General features: G+C 48.8%; 1 protein-coding gene and 1 long non-coding RNA gene across 2 annotated transcripts in view; one reads left to right on the top strand and one right to left on the bottom strand.

Moving 5' to 3' along the window:
* The window catches only part of LOC144579930 (uncharacterized), a 66,894-nt gene extending 52,607 nt beyond the window's left edge, over positions 1–14,287 (top strand). Inside the window, exon 3 of the long non-coding RNA XR_013528634.1 lies at positions 11,555–14,287. This is a non-coding gene — a long non-coding RNA (uncharacterized LOC144579930). The remainder of the gene's footprint in view (positions 1–11,554) is intronic.
* SLCO2A1 (solute carrier organic anion transporter family member 2A1) overlaps positions 1–20,475 on the bottom strand; it is a 92,549-nt gene that overhangs the window by 10,698 nt on the left and 61,376 nt on the right. Inside the window, exons 4-10 of the mRNA XM_035277736.3 lie at positions 12,314–12,541; positions 10,868–10,966; positions 8,783–8,919; positions 6,259–6,337; positions 5,580–5,744; positions 4,327–4,516; positions 2,238–2,403 (exon numbers count right to left, since the gene is read on the bottom strand). Of these exons, the coding sequence (XP_035133627.1) occupies positions 2,238–2,403; positions 4,327–4,516; positions 5,580–5,744; positions 6,259–6,337; positions 8,783–8,919; positions 10,868–10,966; positions 12,314–12,541 (1,064 nt within the window). The remainder of the gene's footprint in view (positions 1–2,237; positions 2,404–4,326; positions 4,517–5,579; positions 5,745–6,258; positions 6,338–8,782; positions 8,920–10,867; positions 10,967–12,313; positions 12,542–20,475) is intronic.

The raw sequence follows: 20,475 nt of genomic DNA, 5'->3' as shown, positions 1-20,475 counted from the left end.
CGCCTCAGCCTCCCAAAGTGCTGGGATTATAGGCATGAGCCACCATGCAGGCCTATTATTGTTATTTTTTGAGTCAGAGTTTCATTCTTGTTGCCCAGGCTGGAGGTATGTTCTCAGCTCACCACAACCTCCATTTCCCGGGTTCAAGCCATTCTCCTGCCTCATCCTCCGGAGTAGCTGGGATTATAGGCACGTGTCACCATGCCCGGCTAATTTTTTGTATTTTTAGTAGAGACAGGGTTTCACCATGTTGGCCAGGTTGGTCTCGAATTCCCGACCTCAGGTGATCCACCTGCCTCAGCCTCCCAAAGTGCTGGGATTACAGGCATGAGCCATTGCGCCTGGCCAGCTGTTTGTTTATTGCAGTGGGAGGCGTAAGCAGTAAGAGGGCAGTGGGAACACAGTGGAATTAACTGAGTTCTGAATCTGTCAGGCCTTTGCTGGAGCTCCCTGCCTGGGAACAATTCCTTCCTATAAGGGACTCCAGAGAAGGCAGCCCCTGTCTCCACTCTGCAAGTCCATATGGCTCAATACTGTTGTGCAACTCGGGTGGCCACTGCCCTTGTCCAGTGGTCTTCACCTTACTGATGGCCCAGCCTGTGACCATTTCAGTGTCCTAGCAGTTACGGGCTAATATTGGAAATAATGGACTAGTATGTTTCCTTCTATCAACAGTGGTAACTATGCACCCTCTTCACTTGGCTCCCAGGAAACTTCAACGTTAGTTATATACAATATTGCTGTTACTTGTTTCAGTCTGGATTTTTTAAGTAGAGATTTTTTTTCTTTATAATTTACTGATTCTTTTCTTGGCATTTTGCTAATGGATTTTTGTCTGGAGGTACGTATGCTGTTACGGGAAACTTGCCAAGATTATTTCTGGAAGTAGGTGACTCAGAGGTAAGTTAACAAAGATAAGAAAACCACAGAAGCTACCACAACTGGAAGGCAACTCATAGAGCATCTTGCCCAAGTTCCTTGTCCTTCCTCTGGCTGAGAGCCACGCTCCTTTGCCCGCAGAAGTGGCAGTGGCAGCAGACTTGCCCTGTCCTTTTGGAGGAGGTTGGTAAGTAAGTGCTAGCCTTGCCCATCCCTCCACACAGGCTTAAGGGAGTAAGGCATGTTCTGCTTATGCTAAGTGCACAGTCTTCTCATTGCTCAGCAGTTCCCAGGCCTGGCCTGCCCGGCTCTGGCCCCTGGCTGCTCCCTGGCCAGCTGGGCGTGACACTCCTCCTGCGGCACCAAGCCTGGCCTTTTCTCTTCTTTCCTGCAGCATGCCCAGTACCCTCATGTCCTCGGGACTTGCACTTGCTGTTCCATTTATCTGGAGTGCGTTGCTCCCAGGTGCGCATTGAATTCTGTTCTTCTGGTTGTTCAGTTCTAATGTCACCCCTCCAGGAGGCTCCTGGGAACTCTCTGTCTGAGTGGGTCCTTCCATGGCATGGGTCACTTTTTAGAATTATCGTATTTATTTGATAGAATGCGCACTCCATGAGAACAGGGACCTTGTCGGATGGGTTCACCCTCACATCCTCAGCACTCACAGCTGTGCCCAGTGTTCCCCGTTTATCGAATAACCAAACAAATGACTCAAGTTGGTTTGCTGCTGGCTGATCCTAGGAGGTCTGGAGCCACAGAGAAATGGGCTTTACTCTGCCAAGCGAGTCCAGTGAATGGAGGTTGCTCAAGTGGAAGGCTGGAGTTACATGGCTTTGAGTAGAAGTGCCCCAGACTGAGGCAGAGCCGGGGGTTCTAGTCCCAGATCAGCCCTAAATAGCTGCATGACTTCAGGCCAGTCAAGTGGCCATACCTGGGAGCTGAGGGGCTGAACCAAATGCCGTCAGCTACTGTTTCTGGCTCTGCCCTTGATTTATCTGGACCATGGCCAGACTGCAGGACTCAGAGATGCCCATGAGGATCCCTAGGATGGAGCTCAAAGGCCTTAGCCGAAGGAGTGCTTTGACTGGTTTCTGCTCTGAGCATTGTGAGGCTCAAGTATGTGAATTTGTTGGATATCAGCCAGTCTTTAATTGACTGTGGGCTGTCAGCATCTGGTCATGACCCCCAGGGTAGGGAGGTAGAGAGAGGTTGGATGTGGCTCAGAGGAGGCCAGGATGCTGGTAATGAGTGTGTGTGGAGCCCCGCCTATCCTGGAGCCGAGGAGCAGTCTTTGAGGGCAGTGCACTGAGCTCCGAGACCCCACAGGGCTCTTGCCTCTGGACCCTGACTGCCCTTACCACTTGCTTGGAGGTTGCAGAGCTCATGTTGACATTGCTGCAGCCGGCGTGGCAAGGGGAGAGGTACTCGATTCCATTGTCCCCACAGACCGGGTGGAAGATAGAATCTGGACACGAGCAGTCCCTGCGGCAGGCAGGAGGCTGCGGATGTGCAGGACTTGATGTGCTGCCAGCAAAAGAGGAAATGGGGAGTCAAACAAAGCAAGACCAAAGAAGAACCCTCCACTCCAGCCCAGTGTGAGTTCCATCTCTATTTATTTTGGGCCAGCGCCACCCTGGGATCTGAATTGTGCCTGGTGGAGCCAACAGTGAATTTGCCACTGTTTAGTGGTCACGGCATCTCTCCATGTCTTCTGCCACTCGGAGCCCAAACCTGCCAATTATGTGCTGGGAAGGCCTGGCTGGTGAATCCCCTATCACAGTAGGCATCAAGACAACCAACCAACCAGCCAGGAAGGGCAGCGGCAACGGGCAGGTCACGGACGGTATTCACCTTCCCTCTGCTTCAGCCTGAAGACAGTGGCTGGGACCACTGAGGCAACCCAGGCTTTAGTTTGCTGTCTCCTGGCTTACTGTAGACCTTACCCAGGTTACTCCAACCCCTTGAGCTTCAACTGAATGGATGTCACTCATTGGTCTCAGGGTTCCCACTGTCCCCCCCATATCTGACATTCATGACCTTCTTCAGGGAGGGTTGGGAGAGGGGCTGACAGACCACTGTCCAGATATTTCACTAGTATAATGATACGAATGAGAGTTCATCTCATGTGCCAGGCACCTGCCCAGGGCTTTACATGCACAGTCATCACAATGAGTCTACAGTGAATAACTCGCCTTTTGTGGATTAGAAAACCAAAGCTTAGATAAGGTAAGTAACTTTCTCCAATGAGTATGGAGCTCTGGTTTAGAGTCCAGGCCTATCTGATGACAAAGCCATGTGCTAACCTCCCAGTGGACGTAGCCAGAAGGCCCAAAGGCCTCTCAGCTTTTCTCAATCCACAGTCAGCCTGCAGAAGTGCGGGATAGACCAGGGTGGGCTCCCCACCCCGAGAAACCCTCTCTTCCCTCAAACCCCTTCTCTCCTTCACCCACCAAGACAGAGGAGGTCATTTCAAAGAAAAATAGAGAAAACACCAAGGCTGAAAGTACAGCATCTCCAAGTACTGCAACTACATTAGGCAAAGTCTAAAAGGAAAGGCTGTTGACAGGTGGCACCAGGAAAAAATAATGAAAATTCCCCTTGCTTGGCATCTTCCCCCTCACAGGGCTCTGAAGCTCTTCCTGAACATAAAGCCAGTTAACACTGTGACCCGTATTGCTGTCTGCACACCAACAGGCAGACTTTACCTGCTCTCCTCTTCACCTGCCCTAATTTTTCAAGTCTGCCATCACTCTCATTATTCTTCTCCAGATCTTTTCAAGTCTCCTTTCATCTCTCTTCAGCAGCTCAATGAAACTATAATTCTAGCCAGCACAGAACTGATGCTAAACATAGCTTATTTCCTGGTTCCTGTGGCTCACAGCTCTACAAATTCATCCTGAAATCAAACAAATTAGTTTTCGGTGCTTCTTAAGAAAACAGAACTCTAACCCTGATTGCTGGAGGCCCAGTAGGAGCCTTTGATCTCTTCTCATAATGGAGCATACCATTCAAGACCTGATTTTCTAAGTTGCCACATGAGAGATCAGAACAAAAGTGGGCCAGTCGTGGTGGCTCACGCCTGTAATCTCAGCACTCTGGGAGGCCGAGGCAGGCAGACCACTTGAGGTCAGGAGTTCATGACCAGCCTGGCCAATATGGTGAAACCCCACCTCAACTAAAAATACAAAAATTGGCCAGGTGTGGTGGTACACACATGTAATTCCAGCTACTCAGGAGGCTGAGATATGAGAATCGTTTGAACCTGGGAGGTGGAGGTTGCAGTGAGCCAAGATTACACCACTGCACTCTAGCCTGGGCAATGGAGCGAGACTCGTGTCAAAAAAAAAAAAAGTGTACAGCAGAGAAGACAGTTGAGGAAGCAGGAAGGAAGGTGTATAACAGCCAGATCTAGGCCCTGGCCTTAGCAGAGGGCCTTATTCCCATTACCTAGGGGGATAGACTTCAGCCACAGTCTGGGTGGAGCACCCCATGAAGAACAGAGGAACACAGAGGATCATGGAGATGGTGATGATGGTGGTGGCTACACGGGGGATGGTTTGCAGAGAGAAAACGAAGCGCTTCATGAGGATTCCTCCAAAGAGCATCCCCAGGGCTGCAGCAGGGAGGTTCACAGCACCTGTAGGTGGAGAGAAGGAGGTGATCCGGGTGCATGGGTTTGGGCTGCAAACACTGAGCTGGATCACTGAGAAGGAAGCATGGCTTCAGGAAGGAACATTTGGCATGTTAAATTATAATAGTAATAGCTGACATTAAGTGAGCACTTACTGTTTACCAGGCACATCCAGAGAAATATATGAGACAGGATTGCCTTGTCTAGACAAAGGATACAGAAGTGGAGTTCTTGCAGCTTAAGAGATGTGGGTTTTATATGCATTTATCAAGTACCTTTGGTTCCTTAGGGCCTCTCCACATCCTCACTTGTGACCACATGGGGTTAGCAACATGAGAGTGATGACCACTATGTACCAGTTAGAGACGGAAGGCCAGAGGCATAAAGTCAGAGCCAAGGACCATCCAGGGGGTGCAGGGGAGTCACCCTCAAAACTCATGCACTGATCACCTTGCCAGCTCCATATGGTTAAACTCACCTGTGGGTTGGGCCCAGTGATTTCCTAGGGTACTTGGTGGGACCACATCTGTAGTTCTCAACACAGCTGAAAAAATACTAATGCTGGGCCCCACCTCCAGAGATTCTGGTTTCATTGACCTGGGGTAGGGCTGGGCGTCTGTATTTTGTAAAGCTCTCCAGAGAAGCCTCTGGTGCAGCCTGGGTTGAGACTCACTGGACCACATGCTCTCTAACCAAAGCAAATACATTCAGATCCCTGGGGAAAAAGAGAAAACCCAGGAGGCATTCTGTCTGACCTCAAATTCAACCTTCCCTCTTTCCTGTTTTGTCCCTGATGATGTCAGGGCCTTTGGGAAGCTGTCAGACTTCCAGCCCCTTGACGGGGAAGAAGGCAGCCCCCAGCCTCCACCCACTCCTGCCTGGAAGGATGGGAGTCAGTCAGAAATCTGCCAAGAATTTTCTAGATTGCCAACCAGGAAAACTGTCTTTAAAATTCTTTCTCTTGGGCAGTCCTCCGGCTCCTGCCTATGTCCGGTCTGGCCTGCGCCCATCCCTGGATGGGTGGTTGGAGTGCCTGCTGCCCGGCCCCTGCAGCACCCTCTGGGCTTACCGATGAGGAAGTTGGCATAGGCTGCTGAGGTGCCATACTGCTTCTCCAGGAACTTGTTGAGGAAGGTGGAGAGGCCAGCAATGACGGAGGAGAAGGTGCACTGGGCCAGGACCACCAGCACGAAGAGCGGGTTCATCAGGAGCCTCAGAAAGATGCGGGGAAACCCTGTGAACAGACCACCGTTAAGGGCTGGCTTCCCTGGCACCCCTGCCTGCCCCCTCCTTCTTCGCAACTATCTTTTCTTCCTTGGAGCAGAATCTGAGCACCAGGATGTCCTGTGACCAACATAGGGACACACAGCCACATGCTCACAGGCTCATAGTGCCTAAAGAAACCGGGTGGTGGGCAGATAGAAATAAGATTAGCACTGGAAACAGTCTCCTCACATGCCTGTCACCTCCACAAGAGGGGAAGAGGGAGAAGAACATGGGGCCAGACTGCAGAGTGGGGGTGGGGGACTGACCCAAGTTGAATTTGGGTTTCTTGGTACCTGCGAAGTAGTAGTCACCAGGATTCCTGGCAGAAACCCTGGGCCGCAGACACACCTAGGGGATGGGCCAGTTACAGGCCATCTGCTCCTACTGCCTCTTACCACACACACTACAGGGGCTGGGGTCCCCTGACTGCTATCCCCTTGCCTGCACTCAGCCAGCCCACCCAGGGCTGTAGGGTCAGTTACGTTTAATGAAATCCAACAGGGAGCCTCTTGACTTGGCCTCCTCCAACTTCCTTGCTTCGTCTGCTGTGGCAGGAGCCCTCTGAAGACAATAAAAGGGATGAGCGTTCATGGCTCAGGCTTACTGCAGCCACCCTTCCCTGAGGCTCTTGAGTTTCTGGAGGCTCAGGGCTAGGCAGAGGTGAGCTGCCCCAGGCGTGTGTACATGGGAGGGCATCCAGAGAATGCTCTCTTGAAGTAAACAACACCTGCATTTCTGTGAGCCTGGTATTTTGGCCAAGAATCAGAACACATCTATACCAATGCCTCCCACGATACCTGTGAGCATATTATTTCATATCTAACTTTCCCATGACTGATGCCAAAGGTGTCTTCCTGGACCCCACCCCTCACCCCCATCTGTCATGGTTATACTTCTCCTCTATCCTCAGATTCCAGGGGATATTGGCTTCTGGCACACTCTGGTATAGAAAGCCATCTGTTTCCAACCCCACCCTCCTCCCCCTTTCTATCTCCTCTCTGGGATTCTTGCTCCCTCCTGAGCCCAAAGGTGAGCGTTGTTCAACACTCTGTCTTAAACCTTTACCTGTACTTTCTTGGTATACTACCCCAGGGAACCTTCCTTCCTCATCTGACCTTGTCAGCTCCAGCCTAAGGCCCTGTAGCTCTGAACTGCCTTTCAGATGCCTTTCAGGCCCCTGGGCTCTGACAGCCTTAGGAGCCTGCTGGGAACTCATCATCTCCAGAAATAGGCTCTCCCATTCACTGAGAGCTTACTCACTGCTGGGCCCTGTGCCCAGTGTTCACGTGCTTTGTCTCATTCCTCACAACTCCTTCCCATATCGCTACTCTAATTGGCTGGAGCACTGTAAAGAAGAGGAAGCTTAGGAAAAAAGAAAGTTGGCGAAGATCACTCAGCTAGTTTATTGATTTTAAAATTCTTTTCTTTTCTTTTTTTTTTCTTTCTCGTTCTTTCCATCCTTCCCTTCATTTCTTTCTCTTTCTTCTTTCTTTCCTTCCTTCCTTCTTTCTTTTCTCCCTCCTTCCTTCCTTCCTTCCTTCCTTCCTTCCTTCCTTCCTTCCTTCCTTCCTTCCTTCCTCCCTCCCTCCCTCCCTCCCTCCCTCCCTCCCTTCCTTCTTTCGGCAGGGTCTCACTCTGTCATCCAGGCTGGTGTGCAGTGGTACAATCATAGTTCACTGCAGCTTTGAACTCCTGGGCTCAAGTGATCCTCCTATCTCAGTCTCCCAAGTAGGTGGGACTACATGCACTCAACACAATGCCCAGCTAAGTTTTTAAAATATTTTTTTTTTGTAGAGATGGAGATCTCATTATGTTGCCCAGGCTGGTCTTGAATGCCTTCATTCCTTCCCTACCCACCAATCTCAACCTGGACTTAAGCAATTCTCCTGCCTTGGCCTCCTAAAGGGCAAGATTACATACCCAGCCAAGTCAGCTGGTTTATAAATAGCAGAGCTGCATTCAAACCCAGGTCTGCCTGACCCCAGCACCTGCATGATGTGCTGCCAACCTCTGAAATTCTTTCCCAAGACAAGCTGAGGTCCTCTCACCCCTGCCCCTCTTCCCACAGCTGGGCCTAGATTTTATATACCTCATGGACAAACACTGAACTCTATTCTGTGGCTTGGAGCCTAGGCATAAACTTTATTTCCTCCTTCTCATCCAAGCCAGCCCACTGCTGAGCTCTTCTGGGCATCCACCCTAGGAATGTCCATCCTTATCTGTGCCCTGTCCCAGCTCTCCAACAACCACTGCTGCATTCCCCATCTCTCACCTGGCCACTGCACTGGCCTCTTCAAATCTCTGGCCTCCATTTCTTCCCTACCCCCAACCTCAACCTAGCTGCCATATTGCCACCTGAGTGGCCACCCGGTTACTGCAGTGCCCCAGAACATCATGGAATTAGAACAAGCTTTAGACCCTTCAACTTAACATCAAGCCCCTACCCAGACTTCTCTTCCTTGCTCTCCATTCTCATCCTTGCTCTCATTCTCATCCTTCCCTGATTCCTTTCCCCAGCAGGTATGGCTGGAAGATGCTTGGATGGTCCGCTCAAAATACCCCTGCTCAAAATATACTCCAATCTCAGCCATCCTCATACTCTTCAATGCTAGGAATCCCTTCCTACTCAGTCCTTCAGGTTCAAACATTGATAGCCCTATTAAATGTAAAAGTTGACTGTATCAGGTCACAGACTTGGCTTTTATTGGCTCTTAATTCTCTAGCTCAGTTTAGATAAACTCATTGTTTCCCAACTGTTCCCTGGAGGTCTCCTGAACCTTGAGATGCTAACATGGTAGGGGAACATGGAAAAGATACCAGCTTTTGGAAATTCACCAGTACCCTCATCTCTCAAAGCCTCTGAGAAGTCCTGCATCATGAAATTTGTTTAGATTTCACCCTGAATTTGCTTAACATGCTGCAGCTTTTTACCTCTATCTATTTTTTACCCCCCACATCCCTTTCTGAAACTCCAATAGGTAGAGTCATGGGCTCTTGGAACCTTACCTTTGTTCCTCTGGGCATTGCTCGGGGGAAGAAAAAAAAGGGGAAAGAGGTGAGAACCAAGAGGGCTGAAGAAATGAGCAGGCCTAGCCACCAGGCTCCAATCCATCGGGGGTCACCCGGGACCAAGTTAACTGCAGCTGAAGAGAAACCAAAGGGCGCAAGTGTTTGTTGAATGCATGATCTCACCTTACTGGAAATAGAACCTCTGATCAAGGGGAGTTTTACTGATTTTCTCCCCACAATGGAGAAGAGGCAAGCCATGAGCTAGATTTTTGGTCAAAACAATGTTCTCTCTCCCAGCTATTGGTCTTCCCAGAGGACCAAGGCCACTGCACACGAAGCAGGGCATCAGAAAATCCCCAGGCAGGAGGGAGCGGTACCTTCAGCTCCTTATTCAACTCCCAGCCCTTGGCGGGAGTAGTGAAGATGGGAGCTGACTCTCACAAGGGCACACCATGGGGCAGAGCCTAGACCACATGCTTTCCATCTGTTTTCCACTGGGTTCTCCTAGCAAGTCTGTCCACCTCTCACCAGTCAAGAAACTGAGGACAGACGGGGATAAGTCTCTTGCCTCAGGTTAAGGCTAGTATGTGCCATTTAATTGTTCAATTTCAAATCTATGTCTTTCTGGTAGGCAAACCTGCCCTCTTAACCATTAAACTCTACAGCCTAAACCTAAAGAAACAACCATCAGTTGTTAGGCTGCCTGGCTTCCAAAGCAGCTGCTTCCTCCTGGCAATTCTTCTGCATACAAGTAGAAGTCTGCCATTGTGTTTCTCTGTGTGAAGAAACTATCTAGGCATAAAGGGAAGGAGTAGGTGGCAGAACGGTTCAGTCAAATCATGATAAGCATCCCTGGGCACTGCCCTGAGTGTACTGGGTGCTCAGTTGCTGGTCTCTTTGGGCAACCAAGAGCCAGGAACCAATTCAGGAAGTGCCAGCAAAAGGACAGAGAGGGCTTGATGATGAGGCATAAGACACGCCCTGGCTTCCACTTTCATTTGAAGTACAGCCAAATGACACCATGCAGATGGCACTGCGGTCTGACAGTCCTGGGGACAGGAGTTGAGGCTCTAACAGCATGGTTGCGACCAGCACCTGCCAGATCTCTGTGACCTGACCTGTGTGCAGGGCACTGGCTCAGTCCTGCCTTTTAGCCACACCTTCAGTCAAGCTGGAACTTCACATCCCACCCACAAGCTCCCCACACTTACCACCCTTCAGCACTTCCCTCTGTCACGGTGCTGACCTTCCCTGGCTTGTGAGAGACTGGGTATTGTGGGACACACTCACAAAGGCAGGAAGCCGTTGCTGGATCCATCCTGGGCTGTCTCCCTGAATGGTTAACTCAGAACTTATGCCAGTGTCTAGGGACTATGTCTTCTCATCCCTACCACTTGTTGAAGAATACAAACTCATACCTGTTGACTTCTTAATATACATCAGGCTTGTTCTGATCTTTACAACTTTATTTTACTACCATTAGCTCCATTTTACAGATGAGGAAACCGAGGCACAGAAAGACAAAGTTACTTGCCTAAGAGCACTTGCCTAGTAAGAGGTGGAGCCAGGATGAGACCGAGGCAGTCGCATCCCAGTTGCCCACACAGTCAAAAATCATGTTATACCCTCTGGATGTGAGTCATCATCCATGTATACATTTTATATGGTGTTTCTTTTTTTCCTCAAAAGAGCTCGTATTAAATCTTTTTTTACAAAAAGAACGAGCAACATCTCAGAATCAAAGAACTGTAGAAATACTTATGACGCTACCACCAAGCTGGGCAGCTGTGGTGGCAATACCTAAGGCCCTGCCCGAGGTCTGCAAACTTCTTAAGGGCAGAAAGTGAGTTTGCTTCAGCAGCTTGTTCCCCATAGGGGCCAGCATGGACCCCGAGAGAGGAGGCACACACTGTTTGCTCCTGGCTGTCCCAGGGACTGCAGGGATGGGTGAGCAAGTGAGGAGGTGGCAGAGCACATCTGGAGCTGAAGCTTCATTCTCTGCCCTGATTGGATGAGGGGACTGGGGTGGGGGCTGCTTCACTGAGCTGGGGATGGGAATGGGTGTCCTCTGCACACACTCACCTGTGTTGACCCTGCCGTAGTCCACAAAGATCTGCAGCATGACAGAGCCCAGCAGGTACCCAAAAGCCGGTCCAAAAACAGAGATGGCAAATAAGATGGCTGGAAATGGAAGTAAGGGGAAGGAGGCTGAGAGAAATGGAAAGATTTTGGCAGCCCTGGGCTGAGGGGCAGTCTTGAGATGTCACTCCATCTGTCCCCAAGCCTGAGGCCCACACCTATGGCATCTCCTATCAAAAAGGCCAAAACCACTCATTATCTCAAGACATAGAAAACCAAGGCTATTTCTACCTTCAGCCAACCTTCAAAGATACCTGCCTGCCAGGAAGGAAAGGAGCTCAAGGTATTTAAAAATGCCAGGTGATGCTCCTTGTGGGTACGATGCTGGGGCCCGGGAGGAGCTTGTGGTGCCACAGAGCCTGGGAGTGTGGTCTGTGGGTATGATGCTGGGGCCCAGGGGGAGCTTGTGGTGCCACGGAGCCTGGGAGTATGGTCTGTGGGTACGATGCTGGGGCCCAGGGGGAGCTTGTGGTGCCATGGAGCCTGGGAGTGTGGTCTGTGGGTACGATGCTGGGGGCTTGGAAGGAGCTTGTGGTGCCACAGAGCCTGTGAGTGTGGTTTGTCTGGTCTGGAGTATAGGCCCTGAGGATGTTCAGGGTTTGTTTTGTTTTGTTTTTGTTTTTCACACAGAATTTTGCTCTTGATGCCCAGGCTGGAGTGCAATGGCACAATCTTGACTCACCACAACCTCTGCCTCCTGAGTTCAGGCGATTCTCCTGCCTCAGCCTCCCGAGTAGCTGGGACCATAGGTATGCACCACCACACTCGGCTAATTTTGTATTTTTAGTAGAGATGGGGTTTCTCCATGTTGGTCAGGCTGGTCTCAAACTCCCAACCTCAGGTGATCCACCCACCTCGGCCTCCCAAAGTGCTGGGATTACAGGTATGAGCCACCGCACCTGGCCCAAAGTGGCTTGTTCTAAGGGAAGGATTTGGACATTCACATGGTCATCTGCTATCTGCTTTGCATGGCTTCTTTGAGACCAACCTGCCCCTAAGTGGATGTTTCAGTGCAGACATGTGTGTCCTGGCCTGTGCCTGGAGGACTAGACAGCAACAGTGGCTGCTGTTCGTTTAGGGTCTATCCAGGGCCCAACACCAGCTAAGTGGTTACATATGCCATCTCATGTACCCCACAGCCATCCAGTGCACAGATAATATAAGCCTCATCCTAGAGGTGAGAAACTGGAGCCCTGGCACTTGCCTCAGATCACACAGCTGACAATGGAGCTGACATTCAAACCAAGTCTGTCTGATCCCAGGCCTCTAAACTCATTTGCTGGGTCGTTAGCAAAGAGGGTCAGACCTCAGTTTAGTCCCCAGGGCCTCAGCAAGTCCTATATCAGGACCTTACCCCTCCCCACAGCCCTCTTCAAGCTGGCGACTCACAGATGTACAGGGGCGAGTTGCTGGGCTCTGAGAAGTCGTCCACATAGGAGATCCCAAATGGCTGAATAGGCACTGTCCCGATGCCAGCCAGCAGCTGGGCAACCACCATCAGGCCCCACATGCTGCTGGTCTCCTTCTGGGGGTTCTGGGTGGTGCTGTGGCACTTACTGGGAGGCAGGTCCTGCCAATGCTTCTGGCAGAGCTCGGCCTGCAAGCGGCTGTTGTTTCCTGCAACGAGAGTGCTTGCTGGTCTCTGCCACCCAGATCTTGTGGTTCCACCACTGGCCTCCAAACCTGGCCTTTCTCCCAGGCCCTTTGGGGAAGGACCAACACTGGCTGTGCTAGCAGATAGGACGTGGTCCTCAGGGACCACATCCTTCTGTATGGCCAGCCGGAGGGACTCTAGAAACAAAGGTGAGAGTGGTGGAGTGTGGACTCCCAGCCCCAGGAGCTGCTGTTCTCAGGTAGAGAGAAATCTTCATCTTAGGAGTATCCATGCCTTCTTCTCCATGGGCACGGGTGGGGAGCTGAGCACAGAGAGGTCAGTACCTTCATCCATGGAGGAAAGGGGCACCCAGCTGGAAAAAGGGGGTTCCCAGATCGAAGCCCAGGCCTGTTGGCCTCCAGCACCCTGTGTTCACCCTGGGGTGCTGGGCCCCTAGGGTTCTCTTCAGCAGGACAGAGGTCATTCTGTTCTACCGGGATGGTGTCACCTATAGCCTGGGATGCATCCCTGGTTGTGACTCCCAGAGCCGTCACTTCTTAGCCCAGCATCAAGTCACACTGGAAGACCTACTGCCAAATACATTTAATACCCCTATCATTCCTAGGATGCTCCAGAACTTCTGATGCTGGGGGGCTTTAAGACTTTCTAGTTCAACCTCTCATATTACAAATGGGGGAGCTGAGGCTGCTTCTCAAGGCCCTTCAGTGAGGGTGCCAGACACCCTGGGTGAGGCCTGTGGGCACCACGGTTCCTGTGGCTATGGCCTTGCCAGTCTGGGCCGCTGCTTTCATGCCTCTGTTTTTAATTTGGTCCACGCTAAGCAATCAGCATTGTCAGCTCTCCAAGGCCTTGGGGGTTCTTGAGGTCTCCTTTCCGTGAGATCCCTTTTTCCTGTCTCATTCAGGCCAGTGGAAACTGCTGACGTCACCGATCTCACTCACTCAACGCTAAGGGGATTCAGTTTAATTCTCACTTGTGCTGTTCTGAGCTAGGTGAGTTTAAGTCCCACAGAGAGGAGAACCGAGTGGTGTAGACTAGCCCTGCTCCTCACACTGGACTCTGCCCGGTGCTGTTGGGCTCAGGGCTGCCCTTGATGGTGGGGCTGGGGAGAGGGGCCTGTGCTTTTCACTGCCCTTTCCCCTCTCCCCAGATGCACACACCTCATCCAGCCTGGCCCCACTGTGGTCTGCCCTCTACAGTGGTGCCTATGCAGGACACATTTGAAAGTTGCTGTCATGGGAGCTCCCCCATCAGTCAAGGAAGCCTGTCCCAGGAAAAGCAAAGGAAGCCAAGGCGTCTGTTTGGTCAGGGTCATCTAGACCTTCACTGTTGTGTTCATGGAAGGAAGCATCCAGGCAAGCAGCCAGGGACTGTGGTCAGGGTCCCTCTGTTACTCCCTCTCCTCACTCCATGTTCATTATCCTGAATTCAATGCAGAATTCAAATAGAGTACCCAGACCACATGGTGACATAATATGCAACCTTTCAGAATTAGGGTGAAAATATAGCCTTATTTACTTGGAAAGACAGCTGTTAACAGCTTGTTAGAATCAAAAAATAGTAACTAGTAGTTTGAAGAAGAGTATGTTCCCCAATTTATAAAACTTTTGTGGACTACTTGAGTATGCAGAGAAAACCTCTGGCAGATGATGGCTGTCTCTGGGTGATGAGATTGTGAGGATCTTTTTTTATTTGCCTCATTTATTTTGTAATTTGTCTGAAATGAACACATGGTATTTTGAAATAAAGCAACAAAGGTTTTAAATTAAAAGTTTTTGTAAATAAATATATCCAAGGCTTAACAATGTCTCTCCCATTTCTTCTTTGTCCCATTCTCATTGCCTTTCTTTCTGCTCTAGGCTGTAGGCCTGCAACAGTGGAGCCGAGTCTCTGCCCACCCACCCCATCAACCACAGTCTACCATCACCTCTCCCCTGTGGAGTGCTGGCCTCTGTCTGATTTACAGGCTCTACTGCAGAGATCCAAGTCTTTGCACCAGAAATGTCAAACCCCCATTTACTGACTGGGCCAGGCCCTGTGCCAAGGTTGTGATGTCTGTGGTCTTCTGCTCACAGCGGTTATTGTGAGCAGGAGACTACATAAGACCATACCTTACCAGATGGTTTGGGGGTAGAGCTGGGATTTGAACCTGCGTGTGTCTGACTCAAAGTCCAAACTGAAGTCATATCTGATGGCAGCTTGAAAAGACAGAATACACATTTTTCAGGGATGGAAGAACCTGGTGTGGGGAGATTTCCCCTGTCCCTAGCCACATTCAGACATATGAGCTTTCTGCCCTCTGTAGGTGGCTGGGACCATACGTCTACTTCCTCCCAGGAAGGGGGCTGGCTACCTGGATATGTGCTAAAATCTGGGACAATAAGATGAAATAAACATGGTACAGGGAGTTAAGAAATTGGCTTTATCCCTAGGTAAGATAAAAATTGGTTTTATCCCTATGTATTCTTGAGCAAGTTTCTAAATTTCTCTGAGCCTTAGTTTCCCTTGGCATAGAGACCATAAGTGGCCGGATAGAAAGATTCTCTATGTGTCATTAAAGAGATAGAAGACTATGGTTCCAAACAGAGGCCCAAGCTTGAGAAGCGAGACCCTGCCAGTCCCACAGCAGGTCTAGTGGCTGTGTCTGCCATCTTGAAAGAAGGCTGGTGCAGCTCAGTGATGCTGCGAGGGTCCTGGCAGCACAGAATTGTAAAACATTCCTGCTGAAAGACCACAGGGGCTATCAGCCCCCCTCCCCTCACTCAGGAATCCTCATATCAAATGGACCATTTCCAACACCCGGAAATGTGTGTGGAGCTGGCCAACTCCTGTGGATCCCGGGGTGAGGTCAGGGTGGCTCTGAGCAGGCAAGGCCAACAGAAGCTGGAAGGGCTGGACTGGGAGCCTGGGACCCAAATTTCCATGACCCTGAATTCGTGGCTCCCTATGTTGGTGATTTTGACTTTGAAAGATCTCAGAGGACTCCAGCGAAGGACCAAGCACAGCAGAGGGTGAGAGGCTGCTGGTGGATCTGGTGGGCAGAGTGTTGGGCTCACTGATCTCTCCCTGAGTGCAGCAACCAGGCAGGACACCCAGGGCTGCTGTCCCAGGTGGATAAGGGTTTTCTTGCACAGGCTATGCTGGTCTTTGGAGTGAGTGAGGGACAGGTAACAGGGCCCCATGCTCTTCTCAAGACCAAATAGGAAGAAGCCAGCTGCTCAGCTTGAGAAGTGTTCAAGCACTTATACAAACCCCCCTGACCTGGCATGGCCAACTGACTCAACACAGCTGTGCAGTCACTCAAAGAAATCAACATGCACACTTCTCTGCTAACTTCTCTGTGCCAACTTTGACTAAATGGATGCATTTCTGAAGGACCAATATATACTTTGCATCCATAAATAAAAGTGCTGCTGCCACATTCCAAGTGGGTATTTCTTTCTGAAGATTCAAGAAAATCTTGGCTATATAGTGTATGAAGAATGAACGAAGTCTGAGTTCCCTAAAACCTCAGGTTGCTGTCATTCACAAGTGTGCCTGGCTGAACCATTCTCCTTGGTATGACAGTGGCTGTCTGTGACATGTTGTCTCATAGGCTGCAGGGAGGCAGGGCCAAGTCTAAGTTATATGGGAGCACAGTTTAGAGCAAATCACAATACTTGGAAAATGATGCAAAGAATCAGCCTCTGTTCCCAGTTCAGCCACTGAAGGACCATGCCTACATCTGAACGGCTGTCCCCTCAGCTGCAATATGGGTGATGCCTGCTTCACAGGGGTAAAGGAGAACATGGAGTCCTGAAAAGGACCTGGACCGAGTTTCATTCATTCTTCAGACATTCAGTTATTTGGTTGATAGTGACTGTGGGTGGGTACTCTGCTTGGGTGGGAGATGTGGGCATGACTGAGAGGTACAGGCACTGCCCAAACAAACCCTTCGGCCCACTGTGGTACCCAGAGCATCAAAAAGGCAACTATAATATTGCTTTATCAAGTCAAAACTACAATGAGATATCATTTCATACCCATCAGGATGGCTATCATCAAAAAAACAGAAAATGAGTGTTGGCAAGGGTGTGGAGAAATTAGAACCCTGTGCATAGCTAGTGAGAATGTAAAATGGTGTAGCCAGTGTAGGAAGAAGAAGGGTGGTTCCTCAAAGATTTAAAAGTAGAATCATCAACACCAGGCATGGCGACTCGTGCCTGTAATACCAGTACTTTGTGAGGCCAAGGTGGGCAGATAACTTAAGCCCAGGAACTCAAGACCAGCCTGGGTAACATGGCAAAATCCTGTCTCTACTAAAAAAATAAAAAATTAGCTGGGCATGGTGATGCGTGCCTATAGTCCCAGCTACTTGGGAGGCTGAGATGAAAGACTGGCTTGAACCCAGGAGGCAGAGGCTGCAGTGAGCCGAGATTGCACCACTGCCTGGGTGACAGTGAGACCTTGTCTCAAAAAAATAAATAAATAAAAATAGAATCATCAAGTGATCTGGCAATTCCACTTCTGAGTATATACCCCCCAAAATTGAAAGCAAGGACTTAAAGAGTTATTGGTACCCCAATATTCAGAGCACTATATTCCTGGTAGCCAAAGGTAGAAACAAATACTCATCAACAGATGAATGGGTAAGCAAAATGTGGCATATGCAATGGAATATTATACAGCTGTAAAAGGAAGAGAATCCTGACACATGCTATAGCACAGATGAGCCTTTAGTACATTATGCTAAGTAAAATATGCCAGACACAGAAAAACAAATGCTGTGTGATTTCACTGGGATGAGGGATCTAAGATGTCAAATCTGTAGAAACAGAAAGTAGAATGCTGCTTGCCAGGGACTGCAGAGAAGGGAATGAAGAGGTAATGTTTAACAGATACAGAATTTCAGTTTGAGAAGAGGAAAAAATTCTAGGGGTGGTGATGATGATGATTGTATAACATTGTGAATGTACTTAATGCCACTGAACTACACACTTAAAAGTGGTTAAACAGCAAACTTTATGTGATATATATTTTGGCACAATTTAACAATATTGTCCAGCATTCTTCACAATAGCAAAGACTTGGAACTAACCCAAATGCCCATCAATGTTAGACTGGATCAAGAAAATGTGGCACATATACACCATGGAATACTACAGCCACAAAAAAGGATGAGTTCATGTCCTTTGCAGAGACATGGATGAAGCTGGAAACCATCATTCTCAGCAAACTAACACAAGAACAAAAAACCAAACACTGCATGTTCTCACTCATAAGTCGGAGTTGAACAATGAGAACACATGGACACGGAGGGGAATATCACACACCGGGGCCTGTTGAGGGACGGGAGGCTAGTGGAGGGACAGTAGTAGCAGAAATACCTAATGTAGATGATGGGGTGGTGGATGCAGTAAACCACCAAGGCATGTGTATAACTAGGTAACAAACCTGCACATTCTGCACATGTACCCCAGAACTTAAAGTATAATTTAAAAAAATATTGCCCAGGACATGTTAAGCTGGGACAGGGTGCCAGGAAGCATATGAGAGAGGCAGCAGATCCAGTGATGTAGGAGAGGACATTCTGGGAAAGGTTTCCGGAGAAAGCGGCCTCTGCACTGAGAGCAATTGACAAACATAGATAGAAGATAAGGGTAGGGAGTGGGGAGGTGAAGAGGAGAGAAACAGCATGTGGAGGGGCTCAGAGGTGGGGGTGGTACATTCAGTGAGCTGGTGCCCAAATACAAGCCCTCTAGCATGAGGCCTGGCTGTCCTCGGAGGGCTCATGCATGATGAGAAGGGGCCTGGATTGTATCCTAAGGAAAACCCCAGAAGAGTGAAGATCATGAGGGGCTGTGCAATGAACACACTAGAGGGCTTAGGAGCAATATGCAAGGCCCTGTCAACTGAGACAGGTAAGGAGGGGAGTTGACTCTACCAAGAAGCAGCTTGTGCATAGTATGAGGGGCAGTACTTGGTGGCTGGCGAATGCATAGCCCAGAGGGTGTGTGCTCAGACACACAAGGCCAGGCTGCTGTAGGAGAGCAGGAGCATGACATGAGAACCATCACTGGGGAAATAAAGGGCCAGAAAATGTGTGGGTTTTTTGAATAGTAGTTCTTGATTCTATGGATTCTCATGAATTTACTTAATACACATTTATTTGAGCACTGTTGTTGACTTGACTAGCAAAATCATTTTTTGCAAAACATTTAATGGTCATCAAAGATGGTAAAAGCATTGAATGACTTATTAACTCTTCATAGGGCATGTTGCCTGCTGTACCAAGGCCACAAAAATCCTCATGAAGTTTCATCTCATTCAGTGTTCAGGAGGTGAAACTTCCTGGAGATTAACTGTTACCTCTAACTTTAAAAATATCAGATTACATGTCAGAAACTGGCTTTATTGAAATATATATTTAAAAGTATCAATGGGCCCCAATTACATCCAAGTCAACTGAGTTCCTCTTGACCTATTCTACATTCCAAACGAATTCAAGATCTTCCAAAGAACACTCTTCCTTACGCCAACTCTGAATGGGGCCCAAACCCATCCCACATCCCAGACCAAGTTCTGATACATGTAAAAAGGGCATAGTAGTTAAATGCAACGCCCAAGGTCAGTGCTCTCCGAGAAGCAGTGGCCCACTAATAGAACTGGCCTTATGCGGGAACAGGTGTTAATGTTAGAGACGGATGTAGTGTGGGCTTCCCAGACAATCAAGCCTGACACAGCCTTGGCAGTGGGTGGCCCTGGCTAGCTCACTCTGGTAGGAATAGAGTTTTCTAGAATTTATTTTATTCTTTTTCAAGATGGAGTTTCCCTCTTGTCACCAAGATTGGCGTGCAATGGCGCAATCCCAGCTCACTGCAACCTCTGCCTCCCAGGTTCAAGTGATTCTCCTGCCTCAGCCTCCCAAGTAGCTGGGACTACAGGCATCCACTGCTGCCATGCCCAGCTAATTTTTGTATTTTTTTTTTGGGGGGGGGGAAGGAAGGCAGGAAGGAAGGGAATAAGGACGGTAGGGAGGAAGGAAGGGATGAAGGAAGGAAGGAAGGGAGGAAGCGGGGAGGGAGGGAGGGAGGGAGGGAAGGGAAGAAAGGAAATCAAGCAATGAAAGAGACATTGCCAACCTGAATCTAGAGGATTACAAGTTGATTTCTTTTTTTTTTGAGAGAAGGAAAGAAAAAAAAATAATAAGTAAAGGAGAGGAAGAAAGAGGAAGAGAAAGAGGGAGAGTAAATGGAAATATTGCTTTATTTTGAAAAAAATTGGGTATTAATAATGGCCAATCAATGTTTCATTTAAACTAATGGGTAGGTGTGATGTGGTATTGACAAGAATGTATATTTTGTGTATTTGAAGTGGAGAGCTCTATAAATATTTATTAAGTTTACTTGTTCTGGATCTGAGTTTGAGTCCTTGATATCCTTATTAATTTTCTGTCTCATTGAATCTAAGTCTCCTATCTGGGTGTTAGAATCGTTAGCTCTTGTTGTTGCATTGATCCTTTTACCACTATATCTTTGTTGCTTTAAAATCTATTTTATCCGATACAAGAATTGTAACTCCTGCTTTTTATTTATTTATTATTTATTTTTGCTCTCCATTTGGTTGGTAAATCTTTCTCCATCCCTTTGTTTTGAGTCTTTGTGTATCCTTGCATGTGAAACAGGTCTGGATGTAACATGCCGTTGGGTTTTGGCTGTGTCTTTTGATTGGGAATTCAGTCAATTTAAATTTAGGGTTACTGCCATTTGATGTTGACTGGCTGTTTTATCCATTTGTTGGTGTAAATTCTTCTTTATGTTGGTGCTCTTTACTTTTTGGTATATTTTTAGAAAGGCTAATACTGGTTGTTTCTTTCTGTGTGTAATGCTTCTTTCAGAAGCTCTTATAAAGCAGGCCTGGTGGTAATAAAATCTCTGAGTTCTTGCTTGTTCATAAA

The sequence above is a fragment of the Callithrix jacchus genome, chromosome 17 (assembly GCF_049354715.1).
Source record: "Callithrix jacchus isolate 240 chromosome 17, calJac240_pri, whole genome shotgun sequence".
Lineage (NCBI taxonomy): Eukaryota > Metazoa > Chordata > Mammalia > Primates > Cebidae > Callithrix > Callithrix jacchus.
This window is presented reverse-complemented; position numbering and strand designations above follow the sequence as displayed.